This window comes from Chenopodium quinoa, unplaced genomic scaffold (assembly GCF_001683475.1).
Source record: "Chenopodium quinoa cultivar QQ74 unplaced genomic scaffold, ASM168347v1, whole genome shotgun sequence".
NCBI lineage: Eukaryota > Viridiplantae > Streptophyta > Magnoliopsida > Caryophyllales > Amaranthaceae > Chenopodium > Chenopodium quinoa.
In genome coordinates, this window is record NW_018744874.1 from 1,783,234 (window position 1) to 1,809,220 (window position 25,987).

General features: G+C 34.6%; 3 protein-coding genes across 4 annotated transcripts; all 3 read left to right on the forward strand.

Moving 5' to 3' along the window:
* The first annotated feature begins 1,957 nt into the window (after positions 1–1,957).
* Positions 1,958–5,680, forward strand: LOC110704913 (putative pectinesterase 11). The gene is made up of 5 exons (XM_021882722.1): positions 1,958–2,454; positions 3,437–3,596; positions 4,119–4,307; positions 4,569–4,813; positions 5,246–5,680. The coding sequence occupies exons 1-5, from the start codon at positions 2,144–2,146 to the stop codon at positions 5,454–5,456; spliced, it is 1,116 nt and encodes a 371-aa protein (XP_021738414.1). The 5' UTR covers positions 1,958–2,143; the 3' UTR covers positions 5,457–5,680.
* Positions 5,681–6,859: 1,179 nt separating this feature from the next.
* LOC110705105 (something about silencing protein 10-like) lies at positions 6,860–14,322 on the forward strand. Of its 2 annotated transcripts, none has more exons than XM_021882938.1 (17): positions 6,860–7,057; positions 7,164–7,323; positions 7,468–7,562; positions 7,802–7,913; positions 8,742–8,887; positions 9,055–9,201; positions 9,343–9,482; positions 10,169–10,256; positions 10,427–10,606; positions 11,409–11,582; positions 11,665–11,742; positions 11,834–11,970; positions 12,098–12,230; positions 13,390–13,664; positions 13,746–13,809; positions 13,909–13,977; positions 14,083–14,322. In XM_021882938.1, exons 2-17 carry the CDS (start codon positions 7,218–7,220, stop codon positions 14,209–14,211), a joined length of 2,073 nt encoding a protein of 690 aa, XP_021738630.1. In that variant the 5' UTR covers positions 6,860–7,057; positions 7,164–7,217; the 3' UTR covers positions 14,212–14,322. The 2 variants fall into 2 exon arrangements, with proteins under 2 accessions (XP_021738630.1, XP_021738631.1); XM_021882939.1 differs by having other exon boundaries at positions 6,861–7,057; positions 11,840–11,970.
* Positions 14,323–14,988: 666 nt separating this feature from the next.
* Positions 14,989–25,851, forward strand: LOC110705107 (probable pinoresinol-lariciresinol reductase 3). The gene is made up of 5 exons (XM_021882941.1): positions 14,989–15,371; positions 15,482–15,616; positions 17,077–17,314; positions 17,460–17,663; positions 25,110–25,851. The coding sequence occupies exons 1-5, from the start codon at positions 15,192–15,194 to the stop codon at positions 25,274–25,276; spliced, it is 924 nt and encodes a 307-aa protein (XP_021738633.1). The 5' UTR covers positions 14,989–15,191; the 3' UTR covers positions 25,277–25,851.
* The last annotated feature ends 136 nt before the right edge of the window (positions 25,852–25,987 follow it).

The following is a 25,987-nucleotide window of genomic DNA, read 5'->3' on the forward strand; positions in this document are numbered from 1 at the left end:
CATGTAAAAGGTAATTAATTATTTATTAAAACAGATGTTAACTATTGTAATACGGAGTAGTTTAAATAAAGTTATGAAGCATGTTTAAGAGATTGAAATACTGGATGAATCATATTGGATGAAACTTTCTTATTCCGTAAGAAGTCTATGAACTTAGAGCCTGTTTTCTTCAGATTATTTTCTGTTCAGTTCTGTTCTAATAAGTTTAGTTCAGTTCAGTTTAGTTTTTAATTTCCTTCTCTCATAAAATATTCAGTTCAGTTCAGTTCACTTCCAATAAGTTCAGTTCAGTTCAGTTCAGTCAATCAGAATAAGCCCTTATTCTAATCCATCCTCCTCTTATGATAAAAATCTATATGTTGTTTTCTTTATGTGTAACAATTAGCATGTAGATTGTACAAGTTACACCAAGTTGCCAAGTCTTGGAGTAGTAGCTAGGGATCGAATAACCGATAACGCCAACGTGAGATATGCATGTTGACCTAAAATCACCTAATATGCTAATGTACTTATCCATCATTGGTTTGGTATGACATTTTCAAATGTAAGAATGTCAAATTTTGTAATGGTGTACGTAGTTAAACCATCTCATCATTTATGCGTGTCACAAAGAAAGACTGCGCCATCTCAAACACACGTATATTGTTATCAATAATTATTGGCTTAGAACCAAATACTTTGACAAGTATTAGAGTTCAGTTTACTCAAAATTCTAGTAAGAATGTCAAACGCAAAATCTGGGATTATAACCTGTAAATTATGTTCAACTCATAATGACCGCCATCTTTCCTGTCAAATAGAAGACTTTAATTAACAGTTGTAATTTAATCATCAACTTATTATATTAAAATATTTATAAAGCTTGAACATTAATCAAAACATCCAATATAGTAGCTTCTTTGGATTGCAGCAATATCTTCTATCCCTTTTTCCTCTACCCACCATTTTATGTAGGACATCATTAATAATAACAAATAAAATAATCGGTATACTAAAATAAAATGTAATCTTTAATTAACTTAATTTCGTTTAGAAAGGACCAAATCAATTATATATCTCATCTTAGTGACTTGGAATGAAGTTAATCTTCAATTCTTTTCATATATATTAGCCATTTGAATTTGAAGTCAAAATATCAATGCTTCTAGATTTCATTGGATTGATCATAACAATTTTGTTATCTCTTTTCCAATATGATGATACATACATTGTCATGTAAATAACAATTCAAAAAGATTTACTACAAATTAAACCGCATAAGTTGTCATGAATATATCGTTACATGCATCACCACATCAAATCATCAATACAATATTTTTATTTCCGATTCAATTTTAGATTTCAATTGTGAACAATTTCATGATCTACTTCACATTTATGTTATTGTATATACATTTCCAAAAAAAAAATAAAATTAAGAAACGAGGTTTAAAAAAAATTTAGAAACAAGTTATAAAAAAAATGTTAAAGGTTGCATGCAAATTGGAGAACAATAGAACTAAAACAACACACAATTTGCATGCGACCTTTAACATATTTTTTTAACAAAAAAACTAAAATAGTACGTAATTAATTTGCGTTTATGTTGTGAAAATTTGGGCAAATTACCTAACTCGAAAACTCATGGCATGGAGTAGTAACTTCTATTACGGAGTAACTTGCAATAATTGTAATAGACTAATATATAGATGAGTTGGTTCAACTATTCAAGCAGCCATGATAGCACATACATTGGCAACATTGCTACATAGTTATGCCAAGAAGTTCTAAAATTCTAATCATCATGAATGATGACACGAAAACGTAGAAATTAAAGCTACCATGCATGCTTGTACGTTGTTGGTAAGAAATCGGCTAACTACATGAAGATCATATAATAATAACCATTACATAAAAGGTCAGCAATCATCATATATACAAATAATTCGTCAAGACCTTATATTATACGTACAAATTAAATATACTCAAAAACATGTATAATAAATACTTTCACAAACACTTACCTTTTGCTTAATAATCTTGAGCAATAATAATTGAGAGAATTAATTGCACATACTATACTTTCCTTAGCTTTGTTCTTCAACTCTAACCCTTTTGCACTTCCATCGAGTAAGGAGAATTTTGTTTGCAAGAAACCAATCACATGCGCACATGCATGGGAGGAGGTTGTAATTGTGACCTTTATATTAAACATCTTCGATGCCTTAATCATCGTTGTTACTACTACAACTACATTGTTATCTTGTTTGAAAATATTGTAGTCTTCTTCATTTTATCCACACTTATGGCTTCCTCCTCGTCTTCGGCTGCTCCCACGGACACGTCCACGGCGGTCCTTATTCGAGTCGATCAATCCGGTCACGGTGACTATAAGAAGATACAAGATGCAATTGATGCTGTGCCTTCTAATAATACTGAGTTTGTTTATATTTGGGTTAAGCCCGGAAATTATAGGTAATAAATTTTATTTGCAAGCTAAGTTTAAATGCATGCATGCATGATTTTATACGTATGTTGTACAAGTATTTAGAAATGTGAATGTTGATTTTTGAGCTAAACGATAAATGTCTACTGTTAATTAGGTCTTATGATAATTCAATAAATCAGCCTGAAAAAATCCAACACCCCTATAGGCTACAGCCCTACGCCATGCATTAATGCATGACTCATTTGATTATTTTTTATTATTGTTATTATTATTTTTTATATTTTTATTTATTTTTTGTTCTGTTTATCACATTTTTGTAGAAATACGATCAATTAATTCATTTAGACTTAATTAGTACGAAGCAACACACAATTAAATCTATCTTTATCGATCCCCTTAGAAGGGTAGCAAAAGAAGTTAATATAGAATAATAGATGATAATGAGTTTACATATATATTATTCTACATGACATTATGATGATAATAAGTGTTTATAATAATTAATAAGTCCAGGTATTATTACTTTTCACGGATTATATTGTGTGGTAATGAAAATTGGATCGATCTTGGATAGATATTTTGGAACATCTTACTTGCTTCTTCCTACGTACGATCTATCTATTATAGTTGCACACAATTTTATTTTATATTTAGACCGAACACTATTAATCACTAGTGACTATTGACTAACTAGATGTGAAAAATATTATATGAATTCTTCACAAGCAAAACGCATTTGATTTCATAGGAATTAACTAGCTCTCGGAGCGATCCAAGGATACTATTAACTGTTCTAACTAAATTCATATCCTACCTCCGTTACAGGTTATGTGCAACGATTAGACATTTTCCTTCTCTGCTTTATGTCAAATCGTTAGTTGCACATAACCTGTAACGGAGGTAGTAATTATTTTGGTTGGTGTGAGGTTGCATACATGTTTAATCTGAGGCTTAATCATGTTTTGGATATGATGTTAGCATGATTATTATTGCAAATCCTTGTTGCAGTGAAAAGATTGTTGTGCCAGCTGATAAGCCATACATAACTCTAAGTGGAAATCAAGCAAAGGACACCATTATAACTTGGGCTGATGGTGATCACATTTATGATTCCCCTACTGTCTCTGTCTTGGCTTCTAATTTTGTGGGGCGTTACCTTACATTCGAGGCAAGTTTATTTATAGTCTTATGCAAATTTCTATACTATATGTCATATACTCCTTATACATTTTACAAGTACTCCGGTACTAGTTTACACGTACGACACACAACATTAGAGCACACAAATAAAAGCCCTAAGGTATTTTCTTCATCTCACAAGATTTTTCCCTAAAAAGAACCACCTCTTAGCTCTGTACTTTGTATTATTAATTATTAATCATATACAAGTATATTTCGTTCTATGATATCCTAAGCATTAACCTGTGTACTCCGTAATAGTTTATGGACATACTTTTTAGGTAAAAAAAATTGGTATAAACCACCTTTTTTGTCCAACTTTTTTGAAAAAACCACCTTTTATGTTTTTTTTTTTTTTTTTTTATAACTAAACCACCTTTTAAATACCTAATATTTTGATTGCACCACCCCTATTTCAAATCTAACGGATTGCATCTCAACCAATTTTGCCTACTTTTTATTAATAATTAGTACCAGTACTAAACGTTCTCTTGATTATATGTACGTGCAGAATACGTATGGGGCAAGAGGGAAGGGAGTTGCTTTGAGAGTGGCAGGGGATAAGGCTGCTTTCTACGGCTGTAGGATGATTTCATACCAGGATACTCTCCTAGATGATGTTGGAAGACACTATTACAAAAATTGTTACATTGAAGGAGCCACTGATTTCATTTGTGGCAATGCTGCTTCTCTCTTTGAGGTAAGCTTCAATTCTATTCCTACAAACTTTGATCATTTGTATCAATTAAATTGAACTATATTTGTCGTACGTAGTTTATCAAAGTTTATTTCTTATATAAGTTGAAGATAACAAGACCTTTATAAGATGGAGTATTATGTTATCACATTATAGCAAAATAAAAAAATAAAAAATGGAGGAATAATGGAGAATGTTTATTTTTTGATCAATTTGCGCTATATTTTTCTAATTATTATTCGTATTTTTGTATGATTTATATAGAAATGTCATATACATTCGGTGCTAACAACCGGAAATGGAGCTATTACTGCCCAAAGGAGGGAGACACCGTGGGAGAATACGGGTTATATCTTCCTGGGATGCAAAATCACTGGCAAAGGGGTTGGAACAGCAGACCTTGGAAGGCCATGGGGAGCACATTCGAGGGTCATATATACACTAAGTTACTTGTCTAATGTAGTTTCGCCTGAAGGATGGAATAACTGGAATGATCCCAAAAAAGAGAGGTATACAAAGTTTTAATTTTTTTTTTCAATTCGTGTAAATAATGGAGATCGATACATCACAATAAGGCCTAAGTAATTTCTCTACATTCTTAACTCTTAAGTGGCTTATTAGTCATTTTGTGTAACTTTGAGATTGTTGATCAATTCAAATCAACCATTCACCCACTTGACTTTATTCATAACCTTTTTTATACACTCGAGTGCACTTACTCAGTAGTAATTTTTTGCTCATTTAATTATATTAAATGTGCAAAAATAATCAAATATCTTGTATAGTGGCATGTAAATTTATTTTATTCCTTCGCCCTCTCTTGTGGCTTTGAATAATAAGCTTTTATAATAATAAAAATAACAACAATAATAATGTGTTTATTTTTTTTTAATATTTTTTTTTTTTTTTACAAAAGATTGGTGTTTTATGTTGTGTTGCAGTAATGTGGTATATGGAGAATACAAATGCTATGGACCAGGGTCTAATAGAGCAATGAGGGTTTCATGGTCGAAGAGTCTCACTAATGATGAAGCTGCACCATTCTTAAGCAAAGACATGATTGGTGGAAGAGCCTGGATTAGACCTGCACCAACCAAATTTAAGAAAGGCTTCTCTGCTCATTCTGTGAAGCACCATTTAAATAAAAATTAATTTTTTAGGTTGTATTTTAAAATACAGAGTATATCTGCGTATATCTTATTATTATTTTTTATTTATGTATATATACAATGTATTATAACATCATTATTTATCTTTGTTGATTGTTTCTTATTTATTAAGTTGAAACATGTGAATTTAGCCAATCATAGGAAGAAATACGAGTATGTAATAATATTAAAAACCCTGTAATTCCATTTTATAATCGCATATTTTCATTTATTGGCACAACCATTTTTTATTTTTTTATTATATTATTTTTTTTTAATGGAATTAATTATTATATCATTACTAAACAACCATATAGAATCAACAATAATGACAAAGATTTGTAAACCACATATTTTTAAAAAAAATAAATAAATAAAAAAAAATTAAAAAAAAAACATAACTTTTACAATCAAAATAGATAGGTGTAATAATAACTCTACTCTTTTTTCCATTCTCTCTTTCAATGTATTAGGAACGAATTCTTTTTGTGAAGAGGGTTCTAGTGTAATACAAAGTATATAAAAACCAAAAGTTAGAGCCTGTTTTCATACGTTGAAATTCAGTTCAGTTCAGTTTAGTTCAGCTCCTAATTTCCTTCTCTTATAAAATATTCATTTCAGTTCAGTTCAGTTCAACTCAATTCAGTTCAGTTCAGTTCAGTTCAACTCAATTCAGTTCAGTTCAGTTCAATTCAATTCAGTTCAGCTGATTCAGTCAATGAGAACAGACCCTTACTATACCAAGTATAATTGTAATTGAATTAGTTATAAATTTACAATGGGTATTTCTATAATATCAAAATGTAAATGGTAATTTTTGTTAAGGTACGTAAGATTAAGTCTATTAAACTTTACAATTCAATGCTTGACAGTAAAGGGGGAGGTCATTCCCTTACCACCCTACCTCATCATCACGAGTTCAAGCTCCACCAAGTCCACTAAACTTGCTTGATATATACAATAATCGTAAATGTAAGGTGATGCAATTACAAGCCTTGAACATATACAAAGGGAGTTAAAAAGTTTATTAGGAGTAGCATTGATTTTGATTATCAAAATAAAACGACCTTTGATGACTATCTTCTCAAAATTGAATACACGTGTTGTATTGTGACTGGTTGGATTTTTTAAATAAATTTTATAATATTTTTTTTAAAAAAGATTTAATTAAGAAAAAAAACTAAGCACCCATCTTATCAACTCCTCATCCATCACTCTTCCAGCTCAAAACCCCCCACACAATCTCCATATGATCTCATTCCACACATTGGTGCGATTGGTGGTGGACTGGTGGTGGTGTTGGATGTTGAGAAGGGTTTTTTTTTTTTTTAAAAAATAATTATAAAGTCAAATTTTTTTTTTTAAACTCCGTATTAATGAAAGATGTAAAATATAATTAATTTTTAGTTTTATCTTCGGGATTCCATTCCGTTTACCCTTCTCGAACCAAACGCACCTTTATTATTATTTTCATCCAACGAAAATAGAGCGTAAACCATATACGGAGTACTATTCTTCAATTAGACAGACACAAAACCCCTCCGCAGTTTGCCGCCTCTAAAACCCCTCTGCCCTGCCTGCTTCGCCGCAACTGATCGAAAGCTCGTACGTTAGACTCGAAAATTTATCAATTTCAAATTCATACTACATGCACTATTTAATTTTCCTTCCATTTATTTCTTTTTTGCTAATTTTTTGTTTGATTTTTCAGGGGTTTAATTAATTTTAATTTTATTGGGGGTTTTTGCATTGTTTTCTTGAGAAAATGGGGAAGCGTGGGAAGAATCAGAAGAAAAGCCCTCAAATTTCGAAGAAAGCTAAGCTGCATAATAATAAGGATGTAAACAGTATGGAGGATGAAATTGATGCCTGTAATATTTTCTTTTCATTAATTATTGTATTATTTCATGCACTAAATTAATGCCCTTTTAATTTTTTTGGATAATTAGTATTTTTTTTGAAGAGAAAGAGATAAATGGGATGTGGGTATTGATGAATGTTTGTGTTAATTGCAGTTCATAGGAAGAGAGATATAATTCCATTGGATATAAATGATGATAATGTTGATTCTGATGAAGATGATGAAGAGCTGCCCGTTTTTGATTATGAGGTTTGTTTCTTATATTTGTGTGTATGATTTAATTGAGTAAATGCTATGTTGTGTTTTAATTTTGTGATTTTTGATATTAAGCTTAAAAGTATGAATTTTTCTTTGAATTGTTAGTTGTTTATGTTATTATTTCTTGGAGTTATGGTGAAAATTAAGTGTTGAAAGGGGACTTAAGTTGCTGCTGGTTGTCATAGTAATTGAGCCTTACTTGAATTTGTCTTCTCAATTCTTTATTCTAGGGTATTGATGGGGATGATGATGAAGATGAAGATGAGGATGACGATGAGTTTGATGATGATGATGACGACGACGATGATGATGACAGCAACTTGACAGGATTAGCCGCCAAAAGTAAGATGTAATTTAGTGTTGTTGTATGTGTTTGTTGGGATGAGGATTGTTTGTTGGTATGTGATTTCAAGGTTATGATTAGAAACTCGTTTTTGGTGAAATTTAAAGCAAACCCATCTTTTGTGGGAAGTTGGGAGTGTTGGGGGTGTGTGTTTAGTTACATTGACTGGTTATGAGCTTGTGTGATTGGCGTTGTTTAATCTTGAGTAGTTATTTTATTGTTTCTTTTTATCAGTACTCATCAATAATGTTGTTAATTGACAAGGGTCCTTCCAAGTGTTGTGGGATGGATGACGCTCTATTGTGTCTTCAAAAGGCATTTTGTTTGTGTATCTGATTAGACGAGTGTCTTGTAATTTCCCAAGTACTGTTGCCATACTCTAGTAAGCATAGACATTTCACATGAGATATGAGATATGAGATGTTTGCTACCTTTTATGTTGGCAAGACCATAGGTATCTTGTACTCCATATATGTTGCACAGTTTCAGGAAGGTTGAATACATCCTCCAGGTCATGCCACCTTGTCCTGTTGGGAAATCAGGATTTACAATAGTATCTATACGAAACTTTTGAGTTTTGTATTTCTTATCATCACGTGCCATTGGTGTAGCATCAACTTATTGGTCAGACAAGATTTATTCTATAATATATTTTTCTAACCTGAAGGAGTCATTTTGGCTGAATTTTTTTTCTTCTGTTGTTAAATGTTGCATATGTTTGTGCTTTCTGTTGTCCATTCCATATTCTTTCTCTGTTATGTTAGTATGTTTTTAAGCTATGTTTGTTGCCATATCTTATAACTTGGTGTATGGTGGATTATTCTCAGTGGCAAGGCAGCAGAAATTTATGCGAGAAAAGACCGGCGGTGTTGATGATGAGGTGGATGATGATGCTGAGGAGGATGAGAAGATACCAAAAGTGTGGTCCAGTAAAAAGGGCATCCACTATGGTGGTGAAAATACCGATTATGAGGTAATTCATTAATGAGCTGTTGTATCAATCAGATAGAGGCTTTAGATGTAATTGTAGTAAAGAACTGGGTGCTGATAAATGAAAAATTAGTTGCTGGAGTTTAACAACAAGATACTCCCATAAGATGTTTATCAAACCAGTTGATCATGTCTTTGTTCATATCTTAGTTACAATCAAGTGGTGAGGATACCCCTGCAGAGGAAGAGGAAGAGGTGATAAAAATGCAGAAAGAAAGGGCAGAGTCCTTGAGGGCTGAGGATTTTGGCCTCCTGGGTGATGAGCAAGATGACAGTGATCAAGAGCCAACTCTAGAGGTAATTATTGGCTATAAAACTGTCAACTATTACCCACTTTTGTTTATAAAGAAACCGATGCGGTAGATTTGGATGTTGACAATTGTTGGAGTCTCTTAGTGTGTTATTTATTCTATACTTTTTTTTTTTTTATAATTTTAGGAAATGATGGTCAAAGGAAAGACTAATTTGAAATCTTCAAGTAATAAAGAAGCTGAAGTCGATGCTGTCCTGATGTTTGAAGATGTGAAGAAAGATTTGAATGCATTATCAAGGGATGAGCAAATGGATGTTGTATATAGGTAAGTACTTCATTTTCAAGCATATGTCTTTACTCTGGAATTTTGAATTTGTCATGTTAACTCTCTTGTACACCTATGGATTCCAAAATTCTGCATGCATTGATCCACTTCTATAGTATCAGGTATAAATTGTAAAAAGTATGTTACTGTGATATTGCTAGGTGCTCATGTTATGCTTGGAGCATTAGGTCTTTATATTTGGAGCTATGAAATTATATTTGGCTTATATTTTCACTGCATAATGTAGTATTATAAACCCTTGGCTTCGTGTGCGTAACATGATCGTAATGCATAAATGTGAGAATGAATTTTCAGAGTTAAAATTCTTTGTTTGGGTGATGCATGACTAGCTGTCTAGACTGTAGAATACAGGTTTTAGAGATATCATACGTGTTTGATTGAGTATTATACACATGATATGAGATATTGGATGCGGTCAATAGTTAAGAAAAATATTGAATTTTGAGATATATAGACTAAGTAATGTTTGGTTGGGTATTGATATTTGATAGAGAACGCAAATAATCACTGTTTCTGTTGCTTTGAGAAGTCTGTTCCTGGTTTCCATAACTCGGTGTTTACTTCAAATGCAAATGGTTATGTATTTGAAATGACTTTAACTTAACTAAGGCACTAACTGAATTTGGAACTGATGTCTATTGCGCTTACTGTTCTTTCTGCTGCAGTTCGGCTCCAGAATTAGTTGGATTGCTTGCTGAGTTAAATGATGCAACCAAGCAACTCGAGACCCATGTCAATCCCCTTCTTTCTAAGGTATATGTTATACTTTCATTTAATTTTAAAATGTATGTTGATTTTCTTCATGTAATCTGCGATGTATTTTAGCTTGGTATGCTTGATGCCTTTGTACTTGTATTTTTTTTTTTCTTTTTTAATTTCAACATGCCATTCAGCATACATTGAGCCTTTTTCGCTGCTTGCAGGTTAGGAAGGGGGAGAATGCGAAGAAAGAAGGATTACATTATCTGGAAGTGAAAAAACTCCTGTTGCTTGCTTATTGCCAAGCTATTACTTTTTACCTTCTTCTGAAATCTGAAGGGCAGCCTATTCGTGATCATCCAGTTATTGCCCGCCTTGTGGAAATCAAAAGCTTATTGGAAAAGGTTTTTTTTTATTTTTTTTTATTTTTTCTTTTCTTTTTCCTATTGTTTATTTTATTTTATTTTGTTCAACTCCGGGAGAAGTGCTTGATGAGCTGTTGAGTTAGCTGGTCTTTTCCCTTAACTTTATGCTCTCTTTGAGGATGCTTGTGCAATATGTATGGCATTTAGATGTTGGGGTTTCAAATTTTCCAAGACAGCTTTGGTATGGGAGAGTTTAGGTCATCATTTACCCAGGCTCATCTTGATGGGATATTACAGGGTGGTTGTAAATTTTTTTCCTACTATATCTAAACCTAGCGTGCATGTTTGGAGTGAGCTACTTGTATCTCTTTCCCTATTAGCTTTGTCTGCAGAGATTTTGTGAGGCCTTGATCTCTTGACCAACTATCCCAAATCCTTCTACTGTTATCCCTCTGCTATGATTCCTCTACACTTCACGTGTCTGAACTAAATTATTTATCTTCCTTCCATTATCTTCCACGTCTTGATAGTTGCCTTTATTTCTATTGTAGTGGTATCTGCCATTGCTTGCTAATATTATATGCTTTTGCCTGTCTTGGGCTTACTTCTTTCCCTTTACTCCTTTTTGTGGATTCTATTTTGCTTGCAATACAGAAATCCTGACCAACATTTATGGTTATATTTGTTTGTGTTTATGTTGCCTAGAGTGACTGCATCGTGCTTTTTGCCTAGTGTAACTGCTAAATATTAATTCTCTGATTCATTTCCATCTTTTTATTTGTGCTCTGAAACCTAGATCTTGAAAATCTAATTTTCATTTCACTCTCTTGTTCTTGTTTAGATGAAAGAACTTGATGTGCATATTCCAGACAACCTTGAGGATGTGTTGGTCCAAACAAGTGATATTGCAAGTGCTCAGAAGCCAATTGTGAAAGGGCATGAATTATCGTCGGATCTTTTTGCTAAACTTGATGAGCTCACAGGGCCATCAGTTGAGAAACAAAAACCATCTAAGGTAATCACTTTCTTAAACTTGATTACTTAACTTGATTGTTTTCTTGTTTGCTAAGATCTCCGATATCTATACTGTACTGCAGTTAAGGGAAGCTGCTGAACCAGTTCAAAAGCAATCTGTTGAGGTTAATGAGAAAAAGCTTAGGATGATAAAAGACCAGGTAGAGTTTTCTAGTTTCTATCTCTTCTAGCAGCTTCTCATGTCTGTATTTTAATTTTAGAAGTTAAGGGTAATGACGTGTTGTATGGCAGGAACAGCCAATGAGCTCAGAGAGTGTGCAAATGTTGCAATATCGAGCTGAACTTCAGAAACAATTGAAGCAGAGAGCCGATTCTGTTGCGCCCAAAACCGACAACAGCAAGAACATGAAACTAAAGAAACTTCCTGGGTATATTTTGTTTTGCTAGTTTAACACAGATATTTCCTATGTGAGATGGACCTTTTTCTTTTTTTCTTTCTTTCTTTTTTTTTTTTAATTTATGATTTTGTTGTGGTTTGATTGGTAAAATTAACAGAAAGCTTGAAACGACTGATGATTATGATGATGATGTCATGGCTTTGGAGGGTGCTACTCGTGGCAGTAGGCGTGCCTCCACTCTTTCTAGTAAACTCTCCCAGATCATTCCTGCCGAGGGAAACAGGCTCAAGGTACATTGTTAACTTTTTTCTTTTGGCAATAACGCTTGTGTCAATATGTTGATTGCAATGTGTTTGATTTTGTAGCAGCATTCCCATACTTTGATAACTTAAATTGATATAAATGCTAAAATTTCTCATGCCTTGGAGAGCATGGTTTGGCAGTTCTGGTGGCCATTGGATTCTGATCCTTCCCTGCCAGATGTTTGAGAATAGTGGAGCATGGGATATTAATTTTTTTTTTGTGTCCTGATGTTAATTGAAGTTTTAAAGCAACATGCCTCATCGGCTCAGAGCAGTGATGATGGAAATTTTTAATATTTGAGAAGAGGTCCTGATTGGTGATAATGAGTTTCTGATTCATTGCCACCTTCCAGCTATATGCCGTAGGATGAGGGATGTCAATCTGTTGATCATTAATGTTTTCCTGGTTTAGTTAAGGCCTCCCCCCCTCCTCCTTTTTTTTGGTGAGTAGACTTTGTAAGCTTCATTGTGGCTTAAGTTTGTTTTTCTACTTTATTAAAGAGAGCGTCGACAGTCTAGCTACAGCTTGTGAAGGACTGTTCACTGCAAAAAACATACTCACTCTGTCTAGAGATATTAGCATCACATATGAAGTAAGACTGTAAGAGTATTATTTTAGCTATGCCGAGTGATTGGTTTTTACCATGATACCCTTGCCTGTATAGAGTGATGTAAAGACCAGGAGATTATGGGAATAGTCAAACTATAAGTCTGTAATAATGGGTCTTTGAGTAAAATTCTTTTATATTCTGAATTTGAGGTGGTGGGAGTCTTGGGACTATGTGACTTTTATTTCTGGACAGGTATACATAGTCAACTTGTACTGCAGTAATTAATAAGCTCATTTGCTCAATACTATTTACTGCCAAACTTGATACCTTTGCTCTGAATCACACTATCTGTCTGTGATCCTATTCATTATGTCTACATTGTCCAGCGATTGCTAGTTTTCCTAGTATCTTCTTTGCTATTAATCAGGTCAGAAGATCCACCACCCCTCTCTCCCCCCACCCCATGAGGAAATTTGAATTTATTTGTTTTACACTAGACATCTGTATAATCAGACTGCTTATGTACTGTCCACGAAAACCATTCTCTGGCGATCTGGTATAATGGTATTAACTGTTATTTCTCGCAACTTTTGAAGGGTGTTTCTGGCGATGATGACTTGCCAGAAAGAGATGATCTAGGAGAAAGGAGATGGAAACACGAACTTCGGGTTTTGGCTAGAGCTGGAATCAAGTCAAAAGATAATGATGATGCTGAACTTGATAATGAGCCAGAGAGTTTAGGTGGCAAAACTGGCAATGGAGCTGATGCTGGAGATAGTGATGAAGATATTAATGAATCAGAGGACTTCTACAATTTAGTTAAAAAACAAAAAGAAGCCAAGCTTAAATTGAAGGCAGCGAAGTTTTCAAGGTGAGTTACCGAACTTTTTTCACTTCATGTACTTTTCTAATTGGCTTCATGGCATGTTTCTCACAATAATCTCTCTTTCAGAAACCCACAAGATCAATATGAACCAGACATCACTGCTGATGGAAAACGTCACATTTCCACACAGGTAAACTACAAGCTCACTATCTCCTGTAATAAGTATGGCAAATTGCATAAATTCCTATGGATTGTCCTAATATTTATTGTTATAATATATATTTTTTAGATGGAGAAAAATAGAGGACTTACTCGTGATCGAAAGAAGCAAATAAAAAATCCACGGAAGAAGTACAAGGTACTTGATTAGAACTATTGTTTTGTTCATCTTGTGAACTATGTTAAGCTCATCTGTGATTGCTTGGTTTCCTTTCTCTGATGTGCTCTTTTTAAATTTATGCAGTTGCAGCATAAAAAAGCGGTCAATAGCCGCAAGGGGCAGGTGCGTGAAGTTAAGCGACCAAAGCTTAGCTATGAAGGGGAACTTACTGGGATCAATCCTAGGATTAGTCGAAGCAGAAGACTGGGATGAAGTTCTGTTATTTGTCTGGGTGATGGATGATGTCTAATGTGTTTGGAATTGGGTAGGGTTGGTGAGTCTTACTACGGTAGCTAGAGAGTAGAGGTCTCTTTTTTTTTTTTTTACAAAGAAAATTTTGAATTATTTGTATTATTGTATACCACCTTGTCTCTAATTGAAACAAACCATACTGTATGATTTAATCCATTTTTGTTTTTTTATAATATTAATTATATATTTCTGTTCTGCATTGAATACCATGTAAAAAACTAAACAAGACGAACAAAAAGAATAATATAGAAAGTAAAATTACTCCATATTTTTTTTACTACGAGTAGTATAACAATATTTTTTTTTAGTCTATCATTATAGTGAAGATAATGATAGTATTATAATTAATACTCCCACATCTGTGTTTTTTTTTTTTTTCACTATTCTTTTGGTGTTGCTCCATCCATCTCTAATTCTCTAGTCTAGATGAAAGTTTTTGCGCTTATATTATTGATAGATGTATATGAGCAGCAAGCTCACCATTAATAGATATGAGCTTGTTTAGAACTTATCGTAGATATGAGCTCTAATTTAGAACATGTGCTCAATAAAATATACGAGCAAAACACATGTACACCGTAACATACTTAGAATGAGCATCACATGTAGCATGTGGGTAAAGATTACTGTACTTCATTAGTTCATTGTACACCAAAATAAAATTAAAAATTAATCACATATTAAAACTCTAGAGTTGATAAACTACGGTCCGGTTTGGAAAAGAACGGATTTGAGCAAGCCAAACATACCTTTTTAGTTAAAAACCCATCAATTTTTACGGATTTGGAAAGACATTTGATGTTAAAGCCCGGCCCGAATGTTGATCAACTCAACAGAAGCCTCAACCTCAAACGCCCATAACTTTTTTTTTTTTTTAAAAAAAAGTCGAAAAACTTTTAAAAGGGCAAAATTAGTGTGATGATATTTCCGGTAACCGGAAAATGGAGAAAAGCCGAATATTAATAATTGGAGCAACTGGAAAATTGGGTTATCACATCGCAAAAGCTAGTATTGATGCATCCCACCCTACATTTGCTCTTATCAGAGAAACATCATTTTCCGACCCTCTAAAATCTCAGAAACTCCAAATTCTTTTAGATGCTGGTGCCCTTCTTTTTAAGGTCTTTTTTCTACCCTCTTCTTAATTTTTTCTGGGTATTTCTGGGTAATTCATTAATTTTTGTGGGTATTTCTGTATTTAATTATTTATTTTTGATAATATTTGTTGAAGGGTTCTTTGGAAGATGAGGAGAGTTTACTTGAAGCTGTGAAAAAAGTGGATGTTGTAATTTGTGCTATCCCATCTAAGCAAGTTCTTGCTCAGAAGAGTTTGATTCGTGCTATTAAACTTGCTGGTTGTATAAAGGTCAATTCTTTTTCATTAATTATTTATAGTTTGAATTATGATACTTAGATAATGTGATACAGTAGATTATTGTTTTCGTGCTGTTTTGTTTAATTGTTAATTAGGTTTGCTGGGATCATGGAAACATGCAAATCTACATCTATTGAGAAAATGATGATTTAGATGTGGAGAAAAAGTATATTTAATTGCAGTTGAGAACACGTACAATTAGTAGAGTTAATTTTCTAATGCTTAATCACAATTATTTTAATCATTGTTTTGGATTTGTTTAATTAGTGTGATTGCTTTGTTTGTGACTGTGGTGAGCATTTTATAATAGTGGTGGCATAGTGGTTGTACTAGGATGTACTCAGCAGTAACAAAGGTTGTTGCTCTTTTTACTTGTATTTCCTCATCCGAACTTTAGATGAGCTTTCGAACTTACCTGAGCTTATATGAAATTATAGTGAACTTGCGTTTAATAAATCTTATTGACCTTTATCTAAATATTATTTGTCAAGATTTTTTAAAGGTGAATAGAACAGTCATGGACTCATGGCTATATGTTTAATTCACACTTGCTCACAATTTCCATATTGCTCTCCAAATCTTGTGCTTAGAGTAGATCTGAGTTGATTAGTACGTAATTCCTAATATGATTGGATCCCTTGTTTATTTTCCAGGGAAGAATTGTGTGTGATTAGAATTCAATGAAGATTTATTTAGGATAGATAAGGTGTAAGGTAAATGACTTAGTTAGAGCTGTACACTTCATGGATCCCCTCGCTCAGCCTAAAGGTCAGACCTGAGGGCAAGGGCAATGCAAGGGAACCCTACCCTTAAGGCCTTAATGTATCGCTAGAAGGATCTGGTCCAATGACTTCTAGTTATGAGAAGCTTACCACTACATCAAGTTTGGCTTGGTAGAGCTTAATGAGGGTTCATGTCAGTTTAGTCACGAACTCTATTTGAGAATTAAAAGGTTTTAAGGTCTTTTTGATATAATTCCCAGTTTATCAATATGAAAAACTCTTTGCATGCCAATCATTATGTAAGGACCTACCATATTACCATGACTTGAGGTCCTACTCATTGTCATGGAAATGGAAAGTTGGAAACCGCTGCTAGAACACAGAATATAGTCTTGTTGCATTTCCATCCGATACATAAATCAACTATATCCCATTCAACACGAGTTTCTTAGTGCTAAATCAGTGGAAAACAAAAGGAAAAAAACCCCTTGCTGTTCGAGTCATCCTAAATGAAATAGAAATTAGGATAACATTTGTTTTTAGCTATCGTTCTGAAGTCTGAACAACGCAACTATGATATGATCATGGGACTATACAGTGATTGGAGCCATGATGTGACAAAAAAAATAAGAGTGTACTTGGACCAAGAGTGCTAATTTTTTATACTTTTATGCCAGATCATGCTTCTATATGCAATGTTGTATCCTTAACAGTCCTATAATTTCACAGAGATTCATTCCTTCGGAATTTGGATCAGATCCAGACAAGGTGCAAATATCTGGTATGGACCATAATTTTTATTCAAGAAAAGCTGAAATAAGGCGGCTTGTGGAAGCTGAAGAGATTCCATACACATACATCTGTTGCAACTTCTTCATGAGCTATTTACTCCCGTCTTTGGTTCAACCTGGGATTAAAGCTCCTCCAAGGGACAAAATTACAATCTTTGGAGATGGAAATGTCAAAGGTCTGTCAAATTGCAGTTCAGCTCCTTTGTCTTATCCTGTATAGGCTGCATAAGAGATTTTCTAGATTGATATTATATTGTATTGTATTGTTATTAGGAATTTCGAGAATGCAAGAAGTAATTGTTTTCTTACTCTCATGTATAGGTGTGTTCGTGAAAGAAATTGATGTTGCTGCCTTTACAATTAGTGCAGTGGATGATCCACGTACCTTGAATAAGGCGATGTATTTGAGACCAGAAGGTAACGTTTACTCCATGAACGAACTGGTCGGTGTTTGGGAAAGTAAGATTGGGAAAGAATTAGAGAAAGTATATGTTTCAGAAGAAGAGCTCCTTACCAAAATCAAAGGTATTGTAGTACTTCGGATTCTTGACTTTTTGTTAATTCACTTATGAAGTGTTGTTCTGCTGGTCTTGTTCATGGTTATACTGAGAAACAAAACTGAAATAAGTCACTCTCACGTCCCTAAATAATGTGACACATTTGATTAATATAGACAATATAAGAATTTAAGTAAAAAAATCCACTGCTATCCCTCACCATTTTTGAATTTTTACATCACTACCATGACTAGAGCTGTCAATTTGGGTAAACGGGTCGGGCTTGGATCGGGTAAGGGTGGGTCAGGTGTACTCGGGTTGGGTCAATTTAGATTAATTCCATAACCTATGCCAGTCGGGTTTGAGTTGGGTCATGCTTGAGTCGGTTCACATCGGGTCGTACTTCTAATCGGGTTTGGGTCGGGTTAACATGTTGGGTTACATTCGGGTCGGGTGAACAATAGGTCGGGTTTAATTCGGGTTTTTACGGGTTAGGGTAATTCTCGGGTTCGAGTCGGGTTTGGTTCAAGTCAATAATTTGCGGGTTAAAATCAGGTCGGGTCATTCTTGGGTTTGAGTCGGGTTCGGTTCAAGTCAATAATTTGCGGATTATAATCAGGTCGGGTCATTTTCAAGTCGGGTCATTCTCGGGTTCAAGTCGGGTTCGGTTCAAGTCAATAATTTAGGGGTTATAATCAGGTTGGGTCATTTCCAAGTCGGGTCATTCTCGGATTTAAGTTGGATTATGTTCAAGTAATAATTTGCAGGTTACAATCAGGTCGGGTCATTTCCAAGTTAGGTCATATTCGGGTTCAAGGTTTAACTAACAATATATTAATAATTATCATTTTTATCAAGCTAATTATTTCCTTTGACTGTAATATATTTGGCAATATACTAGGGAGCTATATTCAATAATTTAGGAAGATAATTATCTCTTTTGACCATACAACAAATATATACAATATTTAACTCTTAAATTTGAGGATGATGCTGCTTTCTTTTGTTGGCCTGCCGGACTTGATCTTCCAGGACAAAATGCTTTGATCAACAATAATAAGGTGGTTTAAATTGCATTTAAGGTTGGGTAAATAATAGATATGGTAAAAAACTAAAATTCGGGTCGGGTCACTAACAAGTCGGGTTGAATTTGGGTCGCATCAATAACAAATCGGGTTAATTTCGAGTCGGGTTTGTAACAGGTTGGGTTAAATTCGGGTCGGGTTAGGAACGGGTCGGGTTGAATTCCGATCAGGTTAGTAACAAGTTGGGTTAAATTCGGGTTTTGACGGGTTAAAACGGGTTTGGGTCAATTTCGGTTCACGTCAGGTTCGGTGCAAGTTAATTAAATTAGTCATTGTAAACCGGTAAATCGGTGCAAGTTGTAAACCGGTAAATTGACAGTTTTAAAGCAAATTGAATGGTTCCACACATCCAATTGGATTGGAGAGTATTAGGGACCATGGTAAACATTTCGGCAATTTTTAAAATCGGGCGAAAAAAAGCCAAAAAATTCCAAAATTGAAAGCTAATATCCACATTTTTTGAGAAATTCTGGAGGTTTTTGGGCCCGGTGTCGAAAAATCTTGAAATTCTATGGGATACATCTCAGGGTCATATAATGCCGTGTGGAACCATATATGAATATTATTTGTTGTCATAAATGTTCGTGGTAGGCTTGAATTAATGAAATCGGTGCAAGTTGTAAACCGGTAAATTGGTCGTTTAAAGGCAAATTGGATGGTTCCACCCATCCAATTGAACTCCCGGAGTGTATTAGGGACCATGGTAAATATTTCGGTAATTTTTATTTCCGAGCAAAAAAAATAAAAAATTTTCAAAATTGAAGGCTAATATCCACGCTTTTTGAGAAATTTTAGAGGTTTCGGGGCCCAGTGTAGAAAAGTATTTATATTTTAGGGGATACATCTCGGGGTCATATAATGCCGTTTGGAACCATATATGATCATTATATGTTGTCATAAATGTTCGTAGTAGGCTTGAGTTAATGAAATCCGTGCAAGTTGTAAACCGGTAATTAAATTGGCCGATTAAAAGCAAATTGGATGGTTCCAACAACACAATTGGACTCCCGGAGGGTATTAGGGACCATGGTAAAAATTTCGGCATTTTTTATTTTCGGGCGAAAAATTGTAAAAAAATTCCAAAATTGAAGCTTAAAATCCACGCTTTTTAAGAAATTTTGGAGGTTTCGGGGCTCGGCGTTGAAACGTCATGAAATTTTAGGGGATACATCTTGGGGTCATATAATTTTGTTTGGAACCATATATGATCATTATTTGTTGTCATAAATGTTCGTGGTAGGCTTGAGTTAATGAAATCAGTGCAAGTTGTAAACCGGTAAATTGGTCGTTTAAAGGCAAATTGGATGGTTCCACCCATCCAATGGGACTCCCGGACGGTATTAAGGACCATGGTAAACATTTCGTCAATTTTTATTTTCGGGCGAAATAAAGTAAAAAAATTCAAAAATTGAAGGCTAATATCCACGCTTTTTGAGAAATTTTGAAGTTTTCGGGGCTCGGATTCTAAAATTCTCGAAATTCTAGGGAATACATCTCGGGGTCAAATAATGTCGTTTGGAACCATATGTGATCATTATTTGTTGTCATGAATGTTTGTTGTAGGCTTGAGTTAATAAAATCGGTGCAAGTTGTAAACCGGTGAATTGGTCGTTTAAAGGCAAATTGGATGGTTCTACCCACCCAATTGGACCTCCGGAGGGTATTACAAACCATGGTAAACATTTCGGCTATTTTTATTTACGGGCGAAAAAAGTCAAAAAAAAATTCCAAATATTGAAGGCTAATATCCACGTTTTTTGAGAAATTTCGGAGGTTTCGGGACCCGGTGTCGAAAAGACTTGGGATTTTAGGGAATATATCTCGGGGTCATGTCGTTTGGAACAGTGTTACCCGAAACGCTGGACGATAGCGCGTTCCCTGTACCGGAACGTTCGTACCCAAACGCGGTACTAACGCGTTCCAGTTCGCGATCTAATTCGTCGACGACGGAGAACCCATTTGTAGTACGATCTAAGTTGTAGTCTAAGAGTGACAATTGGGTTGTCATTTGTTTATAATTTCGTTTATAATTGAAAGTTTAAAAGACTTTCAATGTTTCATCAATGGGGAAGGAGATGAAGAATTGTGGAATGGAAGAGTGATAAGACTAATAACTGATAAGAAAACAAGTCTAATAAAGATTGTGGACCCCTATGTCCTAATGTCCCCTTCTTTTCCTATTTTTTTTTTCTTTTTTAATTGTCTACACAAGTATAGCCATGGGAATTGAGCAATACATTAAATGCAATTTCCAGCTTTATTTTTCTTTCTTTTTTTTTTTTAATGTATATATAATTAATTTATGGTAAATAGTGGAGTATCAACTATAAAATTATAAATTACAAAGCACTGATAAAACAAATGACCATACGTTCCGAGAACTCTAAAGGCTACGTTCCACGTTCCGGCACCCGTACCAAGTTTCGGAACGTCCCGCGTTCCATGTAACGTTGGTTTGGAACCATTTATGATCATTATTTGTTGTCATTAATGTTCGTGGTAGGATTAAGTTAATGAAATCGGTTCAACTTGTAAACCGGTAAATTGGTAGTTTAAATTCAAATTGGATGGTTCCACCTACACAATTGGACCTCCGGAGGGTATTAGGGACCATGCTAAACATTTCGGCTATATTTATTTACAGGCGAAAAAAGTCAAAAAAATTCCAAAAATTGAAGGTTAATAGTATCCACGTTTTTTGAGAAATTTTGGAGGTTTCGGAACCTGGTGTCGAAAAGACTTGTGATTTTAAAGAATATATCTCGGGGTCGTATAATGTCTTTTGGAACCATTTATGATCATTATTTGTTGTCATAAATGTTCGTGGTAGGATTGAGTTAATGAAATTGGTGCAACTTGTAAACCGGTAAATTGGCCGTTTAAAGGCAAATTGGATGGTTCTGCCAATCCAATTGGACTCCCAGAGGGTATTAGGGACCATGGTAAACATTTCGGCTATTTTTATTTACGGGCAAAAAAAGTCAAAAAAAATTCTAAAAATCGAAGGTTAATATCCACATGTTTTGAGAAATTTTTTAGGTTTCGGGACCTGGTGTCGAAAAGATTTGAGATTTTAGGGTGTACATCTCAGGGTCATATAATACTTTTTTAAACCATAAATGATCATTATATGTTGTCATAAATGTTCGTGGGAGGCTTGAGTTAATGAAATTGATGCAAGTTGTAAACCGGTAAATTGGTCGTTTAAAGGAAAATTGGATGGTTCCACCCACCCAATTGTACTTCCTGAGGGTATTTAGGACCATGGTAAACATTTCGGCATTTTTTATATCCGGGTGAAAAAAAGTAAAAAAATTCCAAAATTGAAGGCTAATATCCACGCTTTTTGAAAATTTTTAGAGGTTTTGAGGCCCGGTATCGAAAATTCTTAAGATTATAGAGGATACATCTCGGGGTCATATAATGCTGTTTGGAACCATATATGATCATTATATGTTGTCATAAATGTTCGTAGTAGGCTTGAGTTAATGAAATCGGTGAAAGTTGTAAACCATTAAATTGGTCTTTAAAAGGCAAATTGGATGGTTTCACTCATTCAATTGGACTCACGGAGGGTATTAGGGACCATGGTAAACATTTTGGCAATTTTTATTTCCGAGAAAAAAAGCCAAAAAATTCCAAAATTAAAGACTAATATCTACGCATTTTGCGAAATTTTGAAGGTTTCCGGACTCGGTGTCGAAAAGTCTTGAAATTCCAAAGAATACATTTTGGTGTCATATAATGCCGTTTGGAACCGTATGTGATTATTATATGTTGTCATAAATGTTCGTGGTAGGCTTGAATTAATGAAATCGGTGCAAGTTGTAAATTGGTCGTTTAAAGGCAAATTGGATGGTTCCACCCACCCAATTGGACTCCTAGAGGGTATTAGGGACCATGGTATACATTTTGTCAATTTTTATTTTCGGGCGAAAAAAAGTCAAAAAATTCCAAAATTAAAGGCTAATATCCACGTATTTTGAGAAATTTGGGAGGTTTCAGGGCCCGTTGTCGAAAAGACTTTAGATTTTAGGGGATACATCCCGGAGTCATATAATGTTGTATGGAACCATATATGATCATTATATGTTGTCATAAGTGTTTGTGTTAGGCTTGAATTAATGAAATCGGTTCAAATTGTGAATCGTTAAATTGACTGTTTCAAGACAATTTGGATGGTTCCACCCTACCAATTGGATTTGCAGACGGTATTAGGGACCATGGTAAACATTTTGTCAATTTTTATTTCCGTACAAAAAAAATGTCAAAAAATTCCGAAATTGAAGGCTAATATCCACACTTTTTGAGAAATTTTGGAGGTTCGGGGGCTCGGTTACGAAAAGTTTTGAAATTTTAGGGGATATATCTCGGGGTCATATAATGTCGTTTGGAACTATATATAATCATTATTTGTTGTTATAAATGTTCGTGCTTGAATTAATAAAATTGGTGCAAGCTATAAACTGGTAAATTGGTCGTTTAAAGGCAAATTGGGATTAATTCGGGTTAATTCGGATAAATTCCATAACCTATGCGGGTCGAGTTTGGGTTGGGTCATGCTTCTTATCGGGTTTGGGTCGAGTTTAGGTCGGGTTAATAATTGGTCGGGTTACTTTCGGGTCGGGTGAGTAATAGGTCGGGTTTAATTTGGGTTTTCACGGGTTAAAACGGGTTAGGGTAATTCTCGGGTTCGGTTCAAGTCAATAATTTGCGGGTTAGAATCGGGTCATTCTCGGGTTTGAGTCGGGTTCGGTTCAAGTCAATAATTTGCGGATTATAATCAGGTCGGGTCATTTTCAAATCGGGACATTCTCGGGTTCAAGTTGGGTTCGGTTCAAGTCAATAATTTGCGAGTTATAATTAGGTTGGGTCATTTCCAAGTCGGGTCATTCTCGGAGTCTAGTCGAGTTATGTTCAAGTCAATAATTTGTAGGTTACAATCAGGTCGGGTCATTTCCAAGTCAGGTCATATTCGAGTTCAACTAATTATAAATAGATAATTATCATTTTTATCAAGCTAATTATTTCCTTTGACTATAATATATATGGCAATATATTAGGGAACTATAGTTTATAATTTAGGAAGATAATTATCTCCTTTGACCATACTACAAATATATACTATATTTAACTTTTAAATTTGAGGATGATGCTCCTTTCTTTTGCTGACCTGGACCGACTTGGTCTCCTTAGACAAAATGCTTTGATCAACAATAATAATGTGGTCTAAATTGCATTTAAGGTGATTTGAAATCTCGTCAGGAACAATTTGGGTTGAATTTAGGTCGTGTCAATAACAAGTCGTGTTGATTTCGAGTCGGGTTAGTAACAGATCGGGTTGAATTTTTGGGTCGGGTTAGTAATAAGTCTGGTAAATTTCTGGTCGGTTCAATAACAAGTCGGGTTAAATTTGGGTCAGGTCAATAACAGGTCGGGTTGATTTCAGTTTGGGTTTGTAACAGGTTGGGTTAAATTCGGGTCGGGTTAGGAAAGGGTCGGGTTGAATTCAGGTCAGGTTAATAATAAGTCAGGTTAAAACGAGTTTGGGTCAATTTCGGTTCAAGTCGGGTTCAGTTCAGGTTAATAATTTACGGGTTACAATCGGGTCGGGTCGGGTCATCTCCAGGTCAGTTCATGTTCGGGTTCGAGTCTCACATACTTGGGTCAACTCGGGTTTAGGGTTGGTTTCAGGTCGGGTTTGGGTCACCATTTTTTGGGTTCATATGGGTCGGTTAATAATCGAGTTTGAGTTGGTATTTCGGGTCAAGTCAACTTTTGACAGCTCTAACCATGACTATCCTTCACTAGGTGTTATTCATGCTTATACAAGAGAAGCGGACAAGCGATATATATAAGTTTTTCCCAATGACCCTATAAAACAGGCTGCTTTAGATCTGATATCATTTTCTAGCATTGTAAGTAAATACCACGACAAAACTGTCCAACTACAATAAATTTTTATTATAGCTCCCCTTACCGGCCTACTATTTTGAAGAAGGTATAATTTTTTGGGACAGGAGGAGTATAGTGTATGGGGTTTGTAGTGTTGTGATTTAACCAAGAAGCTCAATTTCTCAATTCTTGAAACTATGGCACTAGCTAGTAACTGTTCAAAATTTGTAGTAACTTTCTTCTTTGTAAACTATGTCTTGATCATTTCCCAAAGGTTCAATTGTTCAAGGTCTTGGGGCCCTTGAGTGACCAACATGGTCTAATTAGGGTGATAGGGTTGAAAGTCAGGGTATTCACCAAGATTAAAAAAAAAAGTACTTAAACTCTTCAATAATATGGTATTATTATATTCTTCACTAGAAGGGGGATGCATGCTGTATGGTTTAAACCATAGGCTTTATAGATTTCTCTAAGACTATTCCTCTGTGTTGCAGAAACCCAATATCCAAACAACATGGAGCTTATCTTCATATACTCTGCTTTTGTGAAGGGGGATCAGACCTACTTTGATGTCGAGGCATCTGGTGGCGTGGAAGGAACTATGTTATACCCTCACCTTAAGTACACTACAATAAGCCAGTATTTAGACACCCTTCTGTGAAATTTAGTGTATATCAATCAAACTGGTTATCTCTAGGTTGAGCATGTGTGGTTACCGTATTATGTAGGTAGAATATAGAGGTCCAGTGACGAATTGAGTTACTGGAACAGAACATTGAAACTCATGCCTTGCCTAAACACTTATATTTATCGTCAAGGCTCCCTGGTACTTATTTTTTTTTCCTTACATACACCCATCAGGAGTATATTCTAGAATGTGGATTAGTGACCGCGCAGTTTAATTAAAATTTACACGAGACAAATTGAATTTAGAGGTATACTAAAAGGAACTTGAGACTAATTGAACTTGGGTCTGACCGTGCGGATGTACCTTGAATTACTAGTAGGTTCACACCTTTGTGGGTAAATAGACAACCATTTTTTTTGAAATATTTTGGAGGAAAACAGATTAATTCTTTTGAAACTAATCTGGTTCTAGTTTTAATATAATACTATAATAAAAATAAAAATAAAAAAAATGATTGGAAGCCAGGTTTTAATTTGTAACAATAGGTCCCATTGATAATTAAAATGCAGTATTTCATTTTATAATATGATGTTGATCACTTTGCTGCATATAGTATAAAGTATTGTTCTTATGACATGATTTCAGTAACCAAATTATGGTTGCACGCTGAATGGGTGACTCAATTATTTATAGTCATGAACCCATGTTAGAGCATACTAGCACAGCATTACAGCACAAAGTGAT

Excerpts from the sequence above, each read along its gene's own strand:
- LOC110704913 (XM_021882722.1), top strand. The coding sequence starts at position 2,144 with ATGCGCACATGCATGGGAGGAGGTTGTAATTGTGACCTTTATATTAAA. Across the intron at positions 2,455-3,436 it reads GTTAAGCCCGGAAATTATAG|TGAAAAGATTGTTGTGCCAG; the intron begins GTAATAAATTTT and ends TCCTTGTTGCAG. Across the intron at positions 3,597-4,118 it reads GGCGTTACCTTACATTCGAG|AATACGTATGGGGCAAGAGG; the intron begins GCAAGTTTATTT and ends ATGTACGTGCAG.
- LOC110705107 (XM_021882941.1), top strand. The coding sequence starts at position 15,192 with ATGGAGAAAAGCCGAATATTAATAATTGGAGCAACTGGAAAATTGGGT. Across the intron at positions 15,617-17,076 it reads AACTTGCTGGTTGTATAAAG|AGATTCATTCCTTCGGAATT; the intron begins GTCAATTCTTTT and ends ATAATTTCACAG. Across the intron at positions 17,315-17,459 it reads TGGAGATGGAAATGTCAAAG|GTGTGTTCGTGAAAGAAATT; the intron begins GTCTGTCAAATT and ends TCTCATGTATAG.
- LOC110705105 (XM_021882938.1), top strand. The coding sequence starts at position 7,218 with ATGGGGAAGCGTGGGAAGAATCAGAAGAAAAGCCCTCAAATTTCGAAG. Across the intron at positions 7,563-7,801 it reads TGCCCGTTTTTGATTATGAG|GGTATTGATGGGGATGATGA; the intron begins GTTTGTTTCTTA and ends TCTTTATTCTAG. Across the intron at positions 9,202-9,342 it reads ATCAAGAGCCAACTCTAGAG|GAAATGATGGTCAAAGGAAA; the intron begins GTAATTATTGGC and ends TTATAATTTTAG.